The sequence below is a fragment of the Lepus europaeus genome, chromosome 23 (assembly GCF_033115175.1).
Source record: "Lepus europaeus isolate LE1 chromosome 23, mLepTim1.pri, whole genome shotgun sequence".
Taxonomy (NCBI): domain Eukaryota; kingdom Metazoa; phylum Chordata; class Mammalia; order Lagomorpha; family Leporidae; genus Lepus; species Lepus europaeus.
In genome coordinates this window covers 29273058-29291607 of record NC_084849.1, presented here as the reverse complement: position 1 = coordinate 29291607, position 18550 = coordinate 29273058, and the positions used below count along the sequence as shown (strand labels likewise).

General features: G+C 60.1%; 3 protein-coding genes across 4 annotated transcripts; 1 reads left to right on the top strand and 2 right to left on the bottom strand.

Annotated features, from left to right (window-relative positions):
* The first annotated feature begins 224 nt into the window (after nucleotides 1-224).
* On the top strand, nucleotides 225-1289 carry TSSK2 (testis specific serine kinase 2). Its single transcript, XM_062182092.1, has one exon. The coding sequence runs from the start codon at nucleotides 225-227 to the stop codon at nucleotides 1287-1289; it is 1065 nt and encodes a 354-aa protein (XP_062038076.1).
* An 812-nt stretch (nucleotides 1290-2101) lies between these two features.
* Nucleotides 2102-11301, bottom strand: ESS2 (ess-2 splicing factor homolog). 2 transcript variants are annotated; one of them, XM_062182443.1, is made up of 10 exons: nucleotides 11148-11301; nucleotides 9842-10010; nucleotides 9646-9741; nucleotides 8403-8578; nucleotides 8185-8302; nucleotides 7767-7900; nucleotides 6890-6992; nucleotides 6282-6391; nucleotides 3094-3209; nucleotides 2102-2680 (listed from the first exon to the last, which is right to left on the bottom strand). In XM_062182443.1, the coding sequence occupies exons 1-10, from the start codon at nucleotides 11280-11282 to the stop codon at nucleotides 2401-2403; spliced, it is 1437 nt and encodes a 478-aa protein (XP_062038427.1). In that variant the 5' UTR covers nucleotides 11283-11301; the 3' UTR covers nucleotides 2102-2400. The 2 variants fall into 2 exon arrangements, with proteins under 2 accessions (XP_062038427.1, XP_062038428.1); XM_062182444.1 differs by having other exon boundaries at nucleotides 8403-8575.
* A 2073-nt stretch (nucleotides 11302-13374) lies between these two features.
* GSC2 (goosecoid homeobox 2) lies at nucleotides 13375-14471 on the bottom strand. The gene is made up of 3 exons (XM_062182334.1): nucleotides 14210-14471; nucleotides 13869-14122; nucleotides 13375-13473 (listed from the first exon to the last, which is right to left on the bottom strand). The coding sequence occupies exons 1-3, from the start codon at nucleotides 14469-14471 to the stop codon at nucleotides 13375-13377; spliced, it is 615 nt and encodes a 204-aa protein (XP_062038318.1).
* Between the last annotated feature and the right edge of the window lie 4079 nt (nucleotides 14472-18550).

Below are 18550 nucleotides of genomic sequence, written 5' to 3'. Positions count from 1 at the left end.
TTCCAGGGGCCCTGTTCCCCTCAAGCCCAGTCCCCACTCCTGGCAGCCTGGCTTTGTGACTTCATTTGCTGAAGTCACCCGGAGACAATGCCGAGCGTTCCACCCCTCCGAGTCCAGGCCCAGCCCAGCCAGACGACTCCCCGCAGCGCGAACGAGGACAATGCCCGCTGGCCCAGGCGGGGAGGGGATGTAGAGGGGCAGCGGCGCCAGCCGCTCCGGGCACCATGGACGATGCCGCGGTCCTAAGGAAGAAGGGTTACATCGTGGGCATCAATCTGGGCAAGGGCTCCTACGCCAAAGTCAAGTCTGCCTACTCCGAGCGCCTCAAGTTCAACGTGGCGGTCAAGATCATCGACCGCAAGAAGACGCCCACCGACTTCGTGGAGAGGTTCCTTCCTCGGGAGATGGACATCCTGGCGACCGTCAACCACCGCTCCATCATCAAGACCTACGAGATCTTCGAGACGTCGGACGGCCGCATCTACATCGTCATGGAGCTCGGGGTCCAGGGCGACCTCCTCGAGTTCATCAAGTGCCGGGGGGCCCTGCACGAGGACGTGGCGCGCAAGATGTTCCGCCAGCTCTCCTCGGCCGTCAAGTACTGCCACGACCTGGACGTCGTCCACCGGGACCTCAAGTGCGAGAACCTCCTCCTCGACAAGGACTTCAACATCAAGCTGTCCGACTTCGGCTTCTCCAAGCGCTGCCTGCGGGACGGCAGCGGGCGCATCATCCTCAGTAAGACCTTCTGCGGGTCGGCGGCGTACGCAGCCCCCGAGGTGCTGCAGGGCATCCCCTACCAGCCCAAGGTCTACGACATCTGGAGCCTGGGCGTCATCCTCTATATCATGGTGTGCGGCTCCATGCCCTACGACGACTCCGACATCAAGAAGATGCTGCGCATCCAGAAGGAGCACCGCGTGGACTTCCCGCGCTCCAAGAACCTCACCGGGGAGTGCAAGGACCTCATCTACCGCATCCTGCAGCCCGACGTCAACCGGCGCCTGCACATCGACGAGATCCTCAGCCACTCGTGGCTGCAGCCGCCCAAGCCCAAGGCCATGTCCTCTGCCTCCTTCAAGAGGGAGGGGGAGGGCAAGTTTCGGGCCGAGTGCAAACTGGACGCCCGCCAAGCCTCCAGGCCCGAGCACAAGCTGGGCGCCAAAACCCAGCACCGGCTGCTGGTGATGCCGGAGAAGGAGGACAAGGTGGAGGAAAGGCTGGCCGAGACCTCCAGGGTGAAAGACCATCACATCTCCGGAGCCGAGGTGGGGAAAGCCAGCACCTAACGGTGGCGAGAGGGCCCGGGGGCAGCGGCGGGGGTGCGTGGCGCGCGGTGTGCGCTCCCGTACACCAAGGAGGCAGATAGGAGCGGAAGAAGGCACAGGTGCAAGGAACAAGTAAAATTCGTCAATTAAAACACTATTTTGATTACGTTCTGTTAGCTTTCTTCCACTTAGTAGCGGAGACGCTGACTACCGATCACCAAATAAACCACAAAGTGTATACAAAGCATCCGAAGTGCCCAGTGAGGAGTCTTTTTCTCTAGGACTCAGCCAACCGCCCCCTCTGTGGTGTGGGGGAGGGGGTCTCCATCCAGCATTAGGGGGTCCAGGGAGCCTTGCCCGGGCACAGGCATGACGTAGCGGGAGGCCTTGTGGGCAAGGCAGGGACGGGTGTCGGAGTCCACCTGCCAGGCCCTGCGAGCATCTTCCCTGGCGCCTCCAAGCTGGCCAGCTCCGTGCCTCTCCCTGCGGCCCACTCCAACCCTGACCAGCGCCCTCACGCAGCCCCCTAGGGCATTTGATACCAGTGACCCCGACCCCCAGGGCTGAGACCTTTCACCTGAGCCTCTCCACGCTGTGGACCTGCAAGCCCCACACGGCAGTGTCAGGGTGGCACCCTGCCCAGGGTCTTGTGCTTCCTCTCTGGTCACCCACTGCTCCTAGGTGACAGCTCCCACGTGCAGGCCCAGCACTTGAGATGGTCAGCACCTGGACAGCACCCCTTCCCCCCCACCCCCGCACGGGCCTCCACTCCCCCCCCCCCACTTCCTCCCTGCCAGCAGCCCTCTCCCTGAGCCCACAGCACCCGTGCAAAGTACACCAAGTGTTCTTTAATGACAGGAGAGGCTTCGATAGAAAACAGTCTCGGGAAGCTGCCTCATGCCCCAGGGCAGGGGAGGGGTGCAGCATGGGGACCGCACCCCCGGGGAGTGGGCCTGTGTGTCCTGTGCCGGCCTCACTAAGCCAGCACCGTCCTTCTGTGGCCGTGACGCTCATACACCTGTGGCCGGGGCCTGGGTCCCCAGCAGCTGGAGTCCTCTCTCTCGGCAGGGCAGCGGCAAAGCTGCCCCTGCAGGCTCCACAAAACGTCCGCGGGTCCAGCCCAGGCCTGGTTCTAAAAGAAGTCAGAGGCTTTGCGGCGGGCAGGGAGCTGCAGCAGGTTGTCTGTGATGGAGGCTGGGTCCTGGGTGAGGGGGGTGCGTGTGGCTGAGCCCGGGGCCGGTGTGCTCGTGGGGGTCTGCGGCCCACCCGTGGGGGTCTTGAGGTGGGTGGAGCGTGCCGGGGATGGTGTGTAGCTGGCCCGCAGGGCCCGGTCTGTGTACTTGCTGGCTGTCCTGCTCACGAGGCGCTGCAGGGCTGGGGACATGGCTGGGCTCAGGCCTTTGGGGGTGAGGCTGGGACGGAGGAACAGGTGAGAGAGGCAGGGTTAGGTGGGCCTCCTCAATCCCCCTGGAGGAGCCCTGTCAGGCGCACGACTGTGCCAACACTGCGAGATGCCCTTGGTCGGGGAGCTGAGTGACCCCTGGTCTGAGAGTTGCAGCCCCCACCCGTCTCCAAGGGGAAGGATAACACTTTATCCACAGGGCTGACAGGGGGACGAGGGACCTACAGGTGCCTCTCGGGGACAGGCCAAGGATATGGGGAAAAGCAGACAGACCCATGGGACCTAGGCTGTGTGGCCACACTCTGGAGCAGAGGGGCGCGTGGCACCTGTAAAGAACCCCCCCACACACATACATACCAAGAACCTCTGCAGGCCGCACATCCACACAGCTGGGGCGGGCAGACCAGCCCAGCCACCGCTCACCTGGCCAGGTTTTCCGTCACTCTCCGCAAGGCCTCCTGCTTCTTGGCCCGGTTCTTGGCGGCCGCCTCGTTAGCCATCTTCAGCCCCAGCCGCTCCCTGCGGCCCGGCTCCAGGATCTACAAGGCAACCGGGAAGTCATGTCGGTGGCTTCTGCGCCAGCCCCGCCACTTGAGCCAGGCAGCTCCTCACCTGGAAGGGCAGCTGGTGTGGGTTTCCGTGAGCCCTTGTTAAGCCCCTCCAAAACACCCCCGCCAGCCCACCTGACCTGCCTGCCTGCACGGCTTTCCTTGCATGGACCTCTGACAAGCTTTCAGCAAAAGGGGCACCTTGCTTTGACATGTTTGACCTCTGCCTTCCTTTCTAGAGTGCCTTTTCCTGTGGCCTGTTCTACCAAGGGGCTGTTTTGTGCCTTTGTCCCGCCCTGCTCCTTGTAAGGGCTTTGTCTGCATCCAGTGCCTTTGGTTATGCTGCGCAGATTTCATGTCAGTGATGTGCTACTCTCCGAGTCACTTCTGCTGCCACACTTCAGGCTGCCGCCCCAGAGTGTTGTTTTATAACTTCTTCCTCTGCTGTTCGTTTAGATCAGACTAACAATTAGTCACACTTCTTGGCTAGTTGTTTCATGGTTATTGCTTTTTTAAAAAAATAATTTACTTATTTGAAAGGTAGAATTACAGAAAGAGCAAGAAAGAGATGCATTAGCAGAGAGCTGGACTGGAAGCAGAGCAGTTGAGACTCCATCCAGCACCCACATGGAATGCCAGGCCAAGGCTTTAGTGCTGTGCCACCGTGCCAGCCCCCAAAAAAGCAATTCTTAAGCTACAGTCCACGGGGAAGTTGAGAGTACAATAAGTAAATATGGCAATCCAGATTGTACTGCATAGCAGAGTATTTGGAAACAAAGTAAAACTTTGTGGCGGCCGGCGCCGTGGCTCAACAGGCTAATCCTCCACCTTGCGGCGCCGGCACACCAGGTTCTAGTCCCGGTTGGGGTGCCAGATTCTATCCCGGTTGCCCCTCTTCCAGGCCAGCTCTCTGCTGTGGCCAGGGAGTGCAGTGGAGGATGGCCCAAGTGTTGGGCCCTGCACCCCATGGGAGACCAGGAGAAGCACCTGGCTCCTGCCATCAGATCAGCATGATGCGCTGGCCGCAGCGGCCATTGGAGGGTGAACCAACGGCAAAAAGGAAGACCTTTCTCTCTCTCTCTCTCTCTCTCTCACTGTCCACTCTGCTGTCAAAAAGTAAAAAAATTTAAAAAATAAAACAAAATAAAACTTTGTGCATGCAGAATACAAGAGTTCTTTGGAAAGGTCATGAGAACACAGGTGTTTGAAATTCATGCCCAGTTTTTTCATCATGCGCATTTTCCATGAACTTATTGAAGGTTCCCTATAAGTTGCAGAAGGGTGAAAAGGTTAAGTGTGAGAGCAACAACCATCGTGGCAGGTGCTGTGGCACAGCGGGTTAAGCCACCCATATGAGCGCTGGTTGAGTACTGGCTGTTCCACTTCCAATCCAGCTCCCTGCTAATGCCTGGGAAAGCAGCAGAACATGGTCCAGGTGCTTGGGCCCCTGCACCCACGTGGGAGACCAAAATGGAGTTCCAGGCTTCCGGTTTCTGCCTGGTCCAGCCCTGGTCATTGTGGCCATTTGAGGAGTGAGCTACCACATAGGAGATTCTCTCTTTCTCTGTATCTCCCTCTCTTTGTCACTTTGCCTTTCAAATAAATAAATCCTTAAAAAAAAATTCCTTTTCTCAGGTAGCCATTGCAGCACAATGTTAAGCTGCCTCTTGGGATACTCGTATCCCATGCTGGAGTACCGGTTCAAATCCCAGCTCCTCAGCTTCTGATCCAGCGCCCTGCTAATGCCCCCGGGAGGCAGGAGGTAATGGCCCCAGTGCTTTGGGCCCATCACCCACACAGACTACACAGGATGGTGTTCAGGGCTCCTAAGCTAGCCTGGCCAGGCCTGGCTGCTTAGGCATTTGGGGAGTGAGCCAGCAAGTAGATCTCTATCCGTATCTTCCCTCACCTCTCTCATCACTCCTCCTTTCAAATAAGTAAATCTTTATAGATTTACATATTTACTGGAAGGGCAGAGTTACAGAAATAGAAAGCAAGACAGTGCAAGATCTTCCATCCACTGGTTCACTCTCCAAAGCTGCAATGGTCGACGATGGGCAGTTCCAAAGCCAGGAGCTTCTGCCGGGTCTCCCATGCAGGTGCAGGGACCCGAGCACTCGGACCACCTTCTGCTTTCCCAGACCATCAGCAGGGAGCTGGATAGGAAGTGGAGTAGTCAGGACAGGAACCAGCGCCCATATGAAGGCCAGCACCTCAGATGGAGGCTTAGCCTACTACCCCACAGCACCAGCCCCCCCAGATTTTAGAACTAAGGCTTTCCTCAGAGGCTGTGCCCGCGTGTGGTCTGCACGGGAACTGCCTCGGGGGAGGCCTCCCAGAAAAGTACAGTGCCCTTGGGGCCGGCCACTGGGCGGGTCCCCTTGTGAATGCCGTAGGAGGCCTGTGGTCTTGCTTACAAAAGCTAAGATACTCCCAGTCGTTTCTCCATCACTCTTCGCTTCCACGGCATCCGCCAGTGCTCCCAGGGACTGGCCGGAGATGACCTCTGACCTGTCCCCCTAAGCAGATCCCACACCTGCTCCCTGTGGGTCTGCAAAGCGGACGTTGCAACTGCTCGTCTTGGGTGTCTGGGATGGCACAGCCTCTGCCTCCCACGCCCTCCACCACAACTCAGGCAGCCTGCGCCCAGAGGGCGGTGCCCGCGCTCAGCTTTTAGAGACCTCTCTTCCTTCCCTTTCCTCCCAAGCTGCCCCAACCAACTCACTGCAGACAGGAGCAGCCCTGCCAGCGGCACCCGAGCCAGCCTGTCACAAGCTGCCCTTGCCCACGGCAGCCCACGTGCACCAATCACGTTCTGTCACCAGAGCCCTTCGGAGAGCCCCGATGTCAGCCCACGGCCCTCAGGCCCCTCTGTGACAGGCCCACCCACTCACGCATCTTCTCTTACACCACCTTGGCTCTTGGGGGGTGGGGTGCCCCCAACTGCTCCATCAGTGGGTCCCGCTTGGACCCCACGGCAGCTATGGGGGGCTCCAACCCTGGACTCAGCCCCAAGCCGCAGGGACACCCGAGCCCTGCCTTTGCCCCCTCACCGCCACCCACCTTGAAGGCTGGCCCCGGCGTCCTGTCCACATAGGGTGTCTCTGAGCCTTCCACTCTCAACGGCGTGTTCTCCACCTCCCCCCAGGTCATCAGTGGGGACTCGTTGACACCTGTAGATGGGATAGCCCACAGCCACCTCAGGGCAGGGGACCCCTCCCACCCCCGCCCTGCCCCCACCACAGGCAGCTGGCCCTCTCTTCCCCAGGACTCGCAAACCCCAACATTTCCATAGAGGAATCTGATGATCCTACTGGGGGTGCTCGGCAGACCCCAGCACTCGTATTAGCGCTGGGCCAGTGCAGTCTCCCTCACCCCAAAGGAGGAGAAAGTTGGTCTTTCAAGGCTCCCATACTCCCTGGCCTTGCACATGCCCAGCCTGTGTCACAGCAACCGGGGCATGGGGGGCCCATGCACTGCGGGACCAACCTGAGTCTCCCTACCTCTTACGTGAGGACACTCAGCACCCAGTGCCCAGTGGTTCCCTCTGGGCTCCTGCACACGCAGTGGCCCTGCCCTGCTGACGTCACAAGAAGCATTGCCCCCTCTGAGTCCAGCCCTCCCCCATCCCCTGAGCCCCAGCCAGCCCAGACACCCAGCCCTCTTCTCACCAGGGGCAGGAGAAGGGGTGGCAACAAATCCAAACCCGGCCACTCGGGGGGACTCCTGGGGGATCAGCTCCTTGCCGTCGGGGCCCACCTTGCCCTGTTTGTGCTGCAACAAGCAGAGAGGCTCGCGTCAGGGGCTGGCACCCACCCTCCCCGCCTGGCTGAGAGCCAGATGCAGAGGAACCCGCTGGAAGCAGTTCTCCTCCCCGAGCTAAGCTGACAGCCCCCTTGGGGAAAAAGAGGAACCCCGCCTCCCCCCAAAAAAAGACTTTAATGGCAGACAGAGTGAGCCCCCTCTTCCCGGCCAGGGCAGTGCCGGGCCCCAGCCCAGGGCAACACCCAGCGATGGAGCCTGGGTCTTTCCTTAGAGACATCTGTGGAGTCTCCCAAGCTCCTGCTTCCCACCCTCAACTCTAGTCGCCAGGGGTGAGCACCCACTCAACTTGCTCCCAGGCTCCGAAAACTCTGCCACCCGTGCCCTGTCCTACTCCCAGCCCACTCCTCTGGGGCCAGGCTCCCTTCTGGCACTTACTGGCTCCCCTGTGTGCCCATCCCCCCATCCACCCACAGCCCTGCCTGGCCTGTGGGTGAGGGCCTGGCCAGACTCTCTCAAACGCCTACCATCAAGAGAGCTGGCCCAGATCTGGGCCATATGCGCGCGCACACACACACAAGTGTCTGACCGAGACAGTGCTCCAATGGAAACCCACAGGAAAGGAAGCCTGGGGGCCCGGCTGTGGCAGAGCTCCAGCAGAAAACTGTTACCTGCTCAGCTCCACCAACCCCCAGGATGGTCCTAAGGCAGGGAGGCAGCTGAGCCTCGAGAGACCACGTCTAGCCACACCCGACCCTGCGCGCTGTGCTAACCCTCTCTGCTCACCTGGGCGTTGAGGGCAGCTGCCTGCTGCAGCTGGGACCGGCTCAGCGCCTGGCTGAAGGGGTCCCTCAGGAAGCGTGTGTTCTTATGCACCACCTGCCGGGGCTTCTTAAACAGCTGCTCTTCCTCGGGCACACCTGGCAGACAAGGGCAGAGACAGCAGCAGGGCTCAGAGTGGGTGGACCCGGCCGGCTGCAGGCCAGCGGCCCGGGGGGACAGCAGCACGTCCTCCCAGTCAAGTCCCTCCCAGCTGCAGGGAAGCCGGATGCCCCCACTCAGTTCCACACCCACGGACATGCCTCCCGCTTCGAGAAGCCAGGGAAGCACGTTGATCCGTGACGGCCAGTGCAGAGCGGGCCCAGTCTCCCGCACACGCGCGGCTGCACCTCCCTCTTCAGGCACCAGGGGCACAGCCACTCACCCTCTGGGTAGTACATGAGCGAGTTCTTGGCCTTGTACTTCCAGGTCTCCACGCCGGCCTGGCTGCTCTCGATGGCCTGGCGCTCTGCTGATGGGAGTGCAAGGTTATCTTTCTGTCTCTGCAAGCACATGGGGGAAAGTTGAGGCTCACAGGGGTCCTGGCCCTGGGACGCCCCCTCCCCAGACAGGGGCCCCGGCACCCCTGCGCCCCAGGATCACCTTCTCGAACTCCTCCTCGGCCTGGTACAGCCAGGCGTGGCGGGCTCGGTTCTTCTCCTTAGCCACCTCCATGATCTCCTGGAAGGAGGCGTTGTCCTCGCTGGTGTAGCGGCTCAGGAAGACATCCAGGCTGGGCAGCGGCTCCTTCTCCTCCTCCTCCTCTCCAGCCTCTCCTGCTTGGGGTCAGACAGGGCACACAGTACACAACCAGCACAGACAGCGCTCTTCACTCAGCGGGGAGAGCAGCGCCCAGTCCCGGGAACCATGCTGGGAGCAGGGCTGGCATCCGCACAACCCTGGGCCTGGGCTCTGCCCGTGAGGGCCCACACTGGCCCAGGAGGCCCCCGTGAGCACAGTGTCCACCCACCGACTGCCCACGGAGCATCTGAGGGCACTCTGCAGATGCCTGGCCAGCTGCACTCACCTGCTGGGTACTAACAGTACCCTGGGACCTGATCCAGACTAGGGGCCAGGTTGGGCATCATCTTCTGCCAGGCCTATAAGACCTAAGCTCCAAAGCGCCCAGCCGTCTCCTTCCCTCCTGAGGATGTCCTTACCCTAACTGCTTTTCCCTCCCTTCTGTTGTCCCAAGTCCCGAGGACAGGGACCCCTATGAGCCAGTGTTCTGGATGAGGCCTTGCGGGTGTGGGGCCAACTGCCCAGGGGTGGACACGCACCGTGGCATCTGTGCTACTGCGCAGGCTGCGGACTAGAACCTGACAGCCAGTGGCACCTTGTCCACCCACACATGCATGATGTCGGAGACCTGACTGTGGTGTGGGGGCCACTTAAACTCGGCTCTTCCCTGGAACAGTCCCTTCTCACAGCTGGGACGTGTGACCCACGCCCCGGGGAAGTATGGTGGGAGAGACCTCGTTCACACGCAGCGAAAGCACACCCCCCACCCAAGACGGAGGGGAAGGTGGCTAAGGAGAGTGACGACGACCTAGGCAGATGCCTTTCTCCATGACACGTCCTAATCACATGAACAAAACAAGCAAGCAACAAGCACAGAGGCCCTGAGATGCCTTCAGGAGGTAGGGAGGAGGGGGAGCCCGCAGCGTGGGGGCTGGCCAACCCAACCCTGACCTGAAGTGGCCCAGGGGCCAACAGCTGCCTCACCCATGGGCCCTGGGACAAGATGTGATGTACAGCCCCTTGGACCACCCCCACCCAGGGGCTCACGGGGGAGGGGGTCTCCCAGGCGATCCTGGCTATGTGACCAGAAGTTGAACGCCCTTACCATCCTCCAGGCCTCGGCCCCGGGGCCTGAGCTTGCTTCCCACCACGGCAGTGCCTGTGTGCACCTCGGGGGTTTCAAACGTGGCTGGGGTCACATCTGGTGGGGGGGGGGGGGAGATAGGGATTAGAGTGAGCCTGAGGCAACTGCTCAGCGGGTTCTCCTCTCCCTGACCCTGACTCCCACAAGGTCCTCTTACAAGGTGGCGGGGGTTCTCGGGACATCTTGCCCAGGGCAGAGCCAAACTTGATGGCGATCTGGCGCATCCGTTCCAAATCGCCATTCTCCTCAGCCTCCAGGTACTCCTTCTGGGCCTGCAGCTTCTCCACGTCGGGGAAGAAATCTCTCTGGATGACCGTCTGCAGGCCCTGTCAACAACAGAGGAGCTGCCCACCAGGGTGCCGGGGCTGTTCACACTAAGGTCTCGGTTAACCCTCTTTCACGTGCCTGCTGAACGGCGGGGCTTCGTCAGAGGAGCCTGGGGCCCTGTGACTGCCGCAACACCCAACATTACTCCTCCATCGTCTTTCCCACCACTGACTAGTCCTTCTCATTCTCCCTTTGCCCGCTGTAGCCGCACATCCCCGGGCAACCCTCTACTTTCTTTTTTTCTTTTTTTTTTGACAGAGTGGACAGAGAGAGACAGAGAGATAAAGGTCTTCCTTTACCGTTGGTTCACCCTCCAATGACCGCTGCGGCCGGCCGGCACATCACACTGATCCGAAGCCAGGAGCCAGGTGCTTCTCCTGGTCTCCCATGCGGTGCAGGGCCCAAGCACTTGGGCCATCCTCCACTGCACTCCCGGGCCACAGCAGAGAGCTGGCCTGGAAGAGGGGCAACCGGAACAGAATCCGGCGCCCCGACTGGGACTAGAACCCGGGGTGCCGGCACCGCAGGCAGAGGATTAGCCTAGTGAGCTGCGGCGCCGGCCCAACCCTCTACTTTCAAGCCAATTTCCCTTCCCCCAGAGAGTGCCGAGGCTGCTGCAGCCCCAGCCAGAGAGACCTTGCGCCTGAGCTGCCCACCTGCCAGCCGGCGGTCCCCCGGTGCCACCCGCCAGCCAAAACCAAACCGACTTCCTCCAATCACCCGCGCGCACGGGGTGGGGGGGCCACACCTACAGCACGGGCGCCAGGGACCACTGGATGAGTGATGCCGCCGCAACCGCAGGACCCTGTCGCCGCTCACCAGAAACCCCTCATGGTCTGTCCCGCTCCCCCTCGTGCGTCCACACACACTTTAATGTCCTGAACTCCCAACCACAAACGCACGCAGGCGCCCCCTCTCCAAACGCCTCTTCCATCAAGCCCACCTCCCGCTTCACCGTTTAATTGGCTCTCGGGACTGGCCAGACCCCACCCCCACCCCAGCCCCCAAGGACGGGGCCCCGGCTGTTTCACTTCCACGAAGGGACCGAAATGCCACCACAGGAGACAAGGGACCCGAGAGGAGCGCAAAGTGGCAGCGGGGGCCGGAAGTCGGCGGCGTCCGCCCGGCGGTCGCACCTCGATATACTCTTCCTCGTCCAGCACCCGCTGCTTGCTGGGCGCGGCCCCAGAATCCCCCGCCGCGCGCTTCTTCGGCTGCCCGGAGGCAGCCGGGAGCAACAAGGCCCGGGTCCCTGAGCCCGGCGTCTCCATCTCTATCCCAGCACCGCTCAGAGGCTGCACAGGCGTGTCTTAGGGGCGGGGCGGGGCGGGGCTGCACCGTGTGCGCAGGCGCCCTGAGCAGCTGGCCAATGGCGAAGCTGTGCGTTTTAATGCGGGCCCGCGCACAGTACTGACGTCAGGGGGAGCGCAGCGCCTTCTGGGAGTTGTAGTATTGGACGTGTCCCATGGCGTTCGCGCGCGTCTGGGCTGTGAGCACGCGGGGGCGCTGTGAAATTTCAGCACGGAGGAATTGGAATTGATCACAGACCACAAAAAAATGTACGCTTCATCGTCATGAACAAAGACATAGGCTTCAGGAAACTTGGTTAGGTGCGCATTTCAGACTTTATGCAAGAAAAGCACTCCAGGACAATTCTTTCTGGATTGCTACCTAACACAGGGTTTAAAAAAAAAAAAAAAGTGGCTCAGGAAGAGTTTGTACTTGGGGAGCAGTGCCCTGGCGGGGAAAGTCCCCGAGGGAAACAGCAGCTGGCTGTAAATCCAAAGAATGAATGTACAGGCGTGAGTGACCCGGGGCTGGAAGGGCTTGTGCAATGGCACAGTGGCCCAGCAGGTCCCCAAGGACACCTCTGGATATGCAGAGTGCAGTGGACCGCGAGGGGAAAACAGACACAGGGCCAGGCTGCCACAGGGCCTCCCGGGTCCCCATGAGGAGTTCTGTCTTTATTCTGCAGGAAAAGGGGAGCCAGGGGTGCAGGTGGACACGACTGGACACAGCTGCAATGGTCAAGGAAAGAGGTGGGGGTCACTGGAGCTGCACAGAAGGAAGACTGATTTAGGGGTCAAAAATTTCCCTGCTGGGGCCAGCGCTGTGGTTCAGCAGGTTAAAGCCCCGGCCTGCAGCGCCAGCATCACATATGGGCACCGGTTCCAACATAAAGGAGCCTGGAAGGGGGGAGGGGTGCTGTCCCAGCCTGCAGGGGAGCTGACCGGGCCACAGTCACATCCACAGATAAGCCAACCCAAGTTTCCAAGGAGGAGAGTAGAGCTTTGTGACAACTGGGGGAGGCGTGGGCGCGGGAGGGAGTGCACAGAGGAGCTGCCTGTCCTGCAGGCATCTGGCAGGGTTAGGGCAGCTCTGGCCAGGGACACCACAGCCGCTGGCCAGCCTTGGCTTGTCCCAACCCCTGCTGCTGTCCTAGTTTTGATGGCTGCACTGTGTCCCTGCAGGTACCGCTGCTCCCCCCCCCCACCCTCGCACCCCCAGGACCACAGGAAGAGACAGGTACAGGGTGCTGAAGCTAGGGGAGGGGCTTCTAGGAACTTCTAGAAGCCTTGTTGGCACGCTGTCCATCACCCTGTGGTTCAGGATGGTGGAAGAACAGAAGGAGGAGGCGTTTGTCCAGGAAGTGGGGAGCAGTCTCCCCAACCCACCCTCCTCCTGCCCCACCCAAGGAGGGAGGCAGATCACTTCTCCCTACGCCCCCCCCCCAGCATGAAATCCCCAGGTGGAGGCACCGAGGACCTCCACCCAAGAAGCAGCACTTGGAAGCCAGCGCAGGGAGATCCCCAAGGGTGCCCGGTCACAGTCCTGGGAGCTCTCTGTTCAGGCACAGAGATTTGGACTCTGGACTGATTCTGGTCCTGCTGTTGTAGCTGCTGGCTTATCGCTCGGTATCAGCAGGAGGCTCCAAGATTAGGGAGAAAGCAAGGTCCTCGAAGTCTCCATTCTACAGGTCTGGGCCTCCAGACCAAGTGCGGACTGTGATAGGAGGGGCCACAGGAAGGCGAGGCCAGCAGGGGTGGGGGCGCCACTGGGGAGAATCTGCGTGCCGGGGGAGGGGTGGGCGGTGGTTCTGTCCCAGGCTGGAGTGAATGTCTTGTGGGGTGGGACGGTGAGGAGGTAGCGGACCCGCACCAGGCTGCCCCACCTCCACGGCCGTCTCCAACGACCGTGCCATCGGCGCCCCGCGCTGGGTGCGCGCACAGCACCCTGCGCCCCAGCAGGGTGGCCGCGGAGTCGCAGCAGGGGCCCGCGCTGTCTCCCAGCACGCCAAGTTTGGCAGTCTCGTGTCGGGGCCAGGCGCAGCTCCTCCCACCCCACCCCACCCCCTCGGCGGCCTCAGCAGCTCTCCTTGGGGGGTTTCTTGTCTCCGAGCCTCGCTGAAGCCGACGCGCGCTTTTGATGCCGCCACTTGGCTCTGCGGTTCTTGAACCAGACCTGAGGGAAAGGAGGGGACCGCTCAGTTCCTCGGCAGAGCGCCCAGCAGAGTCCGCTGGGTGTGGTGGGCCAGAGAGGGGTTCCCACCTGCGGTGTGGCGGGACGCAGGCTCGGGGCCGCCACAAGGGGACCCCTTTGCCACGCAGGTTGGTGCGCGCCTGAGCGTCCCAGATTCGGAAACGTGACATCGAGCCTCTTTTATCATCCAGAAATAAGGGGGAGACATGTTTCAAAAAAAAAGAAAAAAACCCGCCGTCCTCCCGTCCAGTTGCGGAGACGCCCGCCCGCGCGCACGCACGCACACACCTGTCCCCGCGCGCTACTCCCGGGGACTGGCCCTGCGCCCCGGGCAGTGCTGGGCCGGGGAGGAGGCGGCCCGCGGGGCCCACACCCACCTCCACGCGCTCCTCGCGCAGGCGGATGCGGCCGGCCAGGCGCTCGCGGGTGCCCACGTCGGGGTACTGGTTCTGCACGAAGAGCGCCTCCAGCGCCTGCAACTGCTCCTCGCTGAAGATGGTGCGGTGGCGCCGCGTGCGCCGCTGCGGGCCCGGGCCGCTCGCCACTGACAGCGCCGCGGAGCCTCCGACCGGCGCGGCCAAGGGCAGAGGCGCCGCGGGGCTCAGCCTCAGCGGCCAGGGCAGCCGCGCACCTGCGGGGCGAGGGCGTGGTCAGGCACGGGGCGGCGGCCGCGCCCGGAGGTCCCCGGCTCCGCGCCGCACCTCGCGCACTCACTCACCCAGCCCGGGACCCGCCTCCGGGGACCTGCGGGGCGCGGCGCGGGGCCCGCAGCAGCAGCAGCAGGCGCAGGGCGCAACCTCGGGCGCCCCGGACTCTCCCGGCTCCGCGGGGCTCTGGCGGCCGGCGGCCGGCGGCGGGCGGGCGGCCCGGGCCGGGGAGGCGCGCTCGGGCAGGCTGGAGAGGATGTGCTCGATGGAGAAAGGGCAGGGCCGCCCTGGGCCCCCGCGGCTCGCCGCTGCCGCCGCCGCCGCCGCCGCCATGCCCGGCTCGGCCCGCCCGCCCCGTGGCCACCGCCGCGGAAATATATACGTCGGGGAGGGAGCGCGGATCTAATCCCCGGACCGGGCGCCGCGTCCACGCGGGCTAATCCCGCCGCGCCGTCCGTCCCGGAGCGCACTAATCCCCTGCCCGCCGCTGCCGGCCGGCCTTGCGCACGCGGGGGCAGACGCCCGGAACGCTCCCGGCCCAGCCCCGCCTGGTGCCCTCGCAGGATGGGCGCCAGTGCCAGGGACATGCCATCTTTTGCCCTGTTTCCCTTCGGGTGGCCACTGGAATCTTCACCTTCTTGAACCTCATCACACATCCGTGCCTGGATCTGAGTGGGGAGGGGGCGTGGGAGTCCACGACCCTCCACAAGCAGAGTTCTACTAGGAAAGATGCGGCAGGGTCAGCGGTAGGCATGGCCACTACAACATCTGCTGTGTCCCCTCCTCCTGGCCTCTCCAGCCTGGCAATTGCGTGCCCTGTGTCTGTGACACACCCCCAAGCTGATCCCTCTAGCGGAGCGTCTCTCCCTCCAAGCCGATATTTCTCAAATTTGCTCCAGATCTGCATTCCAGCGTCCATTGTAGGCATTTGGGGCAGTGAATCAGAGGGAGGGAGGCAGGGGCATCTTTCATGCACTGGTTCACTCCTCAAGTGACTGCCACAGCGGATTCTGGGCCTGGCTGAAACCAGGAGCCATGGAGCTCCATCCAGGGCTCCTACTTGAGTGGCCGGGGCCAAAGCACTTGGGTCATCTTCCGCTGCTTTCCCAGGCCATCAGCTGGGAGCTGGATTGAAGTGGCACAGCTGGGTCTCGAACCAGCGCCCATATGGAATGCCGGCGCTGCAGGTGGAGGCTTTACCTGCTATGGCACCCCCAGCGGTGAGTTTAGAGCATTGAAGGGTTATTGAGCGCTGTACCATGACGACAAATCGTGTGACCCATTGCTTCTTGTGGGCTCCAGACGTAGCTTGGCATTTCCTGCAGCCACATTGTTTCAGTCTCCAACAGTGACACTGACCTTGGCGCTTCCTCTCCCGGCCGCCAGCCTTGGCCTCTTGTCTCGGCTGAGAGACACAGTTAGAGCATTCACCCTGCACTCAGACCCAGGAGGAACGGGATCTGGTTTCCTGCCTAACCCTTGGGATCCTCTCTCCCAGGGAGGCCTTGAGGGTGCCTCAGGGTTAACATGGGGTTTGGATCCTTCCTCACGGGAGGAAGGCTTCAGGAGATGAGATCTGGACCTGAGAACCATTAAAAACTGGGCAAACGGGCAAGTGTTGTAGCGTAGTAGGTTAAGCCTCTGCTGAGGCACAGACATCTCATATGGGCACTGGTTCTAGTCCCGGCTGCTCCTCTTCCAATCCAGCTCTCTGCTGTGGCCTGGGAAAGCAGTAGAAGATGGCCCAAGTCCTTGGGCCCCTGCACCCGTGTGGGAGACCCGGAAGAAGCTTCTGGCTCCTGGCTTCGGATCAGCACAGCTCCGGCTGCTGCAGCCATTTGGGGAGTCATTCCCTTTCTCTGTAACTCTGCTTCTTTCTTTCTTTCTTTCTTTCTTTCTTTCTTTCTTTCTTTCTTTCTTTCTTTCTTCCTTTCTTTCCTTTCTTTCTTTCAGATTTATTTATTTGTTTGTTTGAAAGGCAGAGTTACAGAGAAGCAGAGGCAGAGGCAGAGACACAGAGAGGTCTTCCATCCACTGGTTCACTCCCAAAATGGCCGCAATGGCTAGAGCTGAGCTGATCTGCAGCCAGGAGTCAGGAGCTTCATCTGGGTCTCCCATGCAGGCGCAGGGGCCCAAGGACGTGGCCCATCTTCCACTGCTTTCCCAGGCCATAGCAGAGAGCTGGATCAGAAGTGGAGCAGCCAGGACTCAAATTGGCACCCATGTGGGATTCCCGCACTGCAGGTGGTGGTTTACCCGCTATGCCATAGCGCCAACCGGCTTCATGCTAATGTAACTCATTTCATTTTCAATGGCCTTTTTTTTTTTTTCTACAAAAGGTCTCAGTCTGGGTACTGGTGTTAGGACTTCAACATATCACTTTATCACTTTTTGGGAGACACAACATTGCTAATTTCATGTATGATGTTAGTTTATAGATTGGTATAATTTGCTATTTTTAAAAGATTTTATTTATTTATTTGAGAGGTAGAGTTACAGACAGTGAGAGGGAGAGACAGAGAGAAAGGTCTTCTTTCCGTTGGTTCACTCCCCAGGTGGCCGCAATGGCCAGAGCTGTGCCAACAGGAATACAGGAGTCAGGTGCTTCCCCCTGGTCTCCCATGTGGGTGCAGGGCACAAGCACTTGGGCCATCCTCCACTGCACTCCCGGGCCACAGCAGAGAGCTAGATCAGAAGTGGAGCAGCCAGGACTCGAACCAGCTCCCATATGAGATGCCAGTGCTGCAGGCAGAGGCTTAACCTACTACACCACAGTGCCAGACCCTGTGTGTTGCTCAGCCTTTCAATCAGAAAATAAATTTTTAAAAAAATCATTAAAGTAACTGCTATAACTGTGTTCGAAGACATAAAGGAAAAGATGTTCATAATAAATGAAAAAATTAGGAGAGCTTGGCAAAGAGAAAAAACGCGAATGTTTGAGTTTTTGCTCTGTTCCTGATGCCAGCTCCCGGCTACTGTGCTCCCCGGGAGGCAGCAGCAACACCTCAGGTACCTGGGTCCCTGCCACCCATGGAGGGGCCCAGATTGGGTTTCCAGTCCCTGGCTTTGGCCCCAGCGAGGGCCATCGCAGGCATTTAGGGAGAGAGACAGCAGATGGGAGCTTTCTCTCTGTCTGTCTTCCTGTCCACTAAGAAATTATTTATTTGAAAGGCAGAGTGCCAGAGAATGAGAGCAAGAAAGAGAGAGATGGGTTTCCATCTGTTGGTTCACTCCCCGAATGGCCATAACTGCTGGGGCTGAGCCAGGCTGAAACCAGGAGCCTGAACTCCATCCAGGTCTCTCATGTGGGTGGCAGGGGCCCAAGTACTTGGGACATCCTTGGCTGTTTCCTCAAGTTCATTAGCAGGGAGCTGGACAGGAAGTAGAGCAGCCAGGACTCTATTTAGTATTCCAATATTGGATGCTGGTGTTGTAGGCAGCAGCTTAACCCACTGTGCCACAATACTGGCCCCAATCTTTCCTTTTTCTAAAAAAAAGTTTTTTTTAAAGAGTCAGTGAAATCAAGAGAGCTCAACAGAAATGACTGGGGTCGGCGCCACGGCTCACTAGGCTAATCCTCCGCCCGCGGCGTCGGCACCCCGGGTTCTAGTCCCGGTTGGGGCGCTGGGTACTAGTCCCAGTTGCTCTTCTTCCACTCCAGCTCTCTGCTGTGGCCCAGGAAGGCAGTAGAGGATGGCCCAAGGGCTTGGGTCCCTGCACCCGTATGGGAGACTGGGAGGAAGCACCTGGCTCCTGGCTTCAGTTTGGTGCAGTGCTGGCCATGGCAGCCATTAAGGGAGTGAACCAATGGATGGAACACCTTTCTGTCTTCTCTCTCACTGTCTAACTCTGCCTGTAAAAAGAAAGAAAGAAAGAAAGAAAGAAAGAAAGAAAGAAAGAAAGAAAGAAAGAAAGAAAGAAAGAAGAAAGAAAGAAAGAAGAAAGAAAGAAAGAAAGAAAGAAAGAAAGAAAGAAAGAAAGAAAGAAAGAAAGAAAGAAAGAAATGACTGGATCTGAACCACAAAGTGCCACAAACTTAGTGGGTAAACAGGTATAGATTTATTAGCTCAAGCTCTGTAACATAGAAGGCTGACCTATGTAACACTGATGAAAGCATGGCTCTGGGGCTCCACGCCTTCCAGAAAGTTCAGTGAGGGAATCCGTTCCCCTGCCTTTCCCAGGTTCTCATGATGCCCTGGTCCCTTGCCCCACATTCCCCTCCCTCCCTCTTCAAATCCAAGAATATTGGGGTGACACCCTTCTGCCCTATCTTCCCATCTTAAGGGGCCTGGTGATGACATTATAACCCACCCTGCACCAAAGAGCTCCTGGCTCCTGGTTTTGGATCGGTCCAGCTCTGGTCATTGTAGCCAGTGGATGGAAGAGCTCTCTCTCTCTCTCTCTCTCTCTCT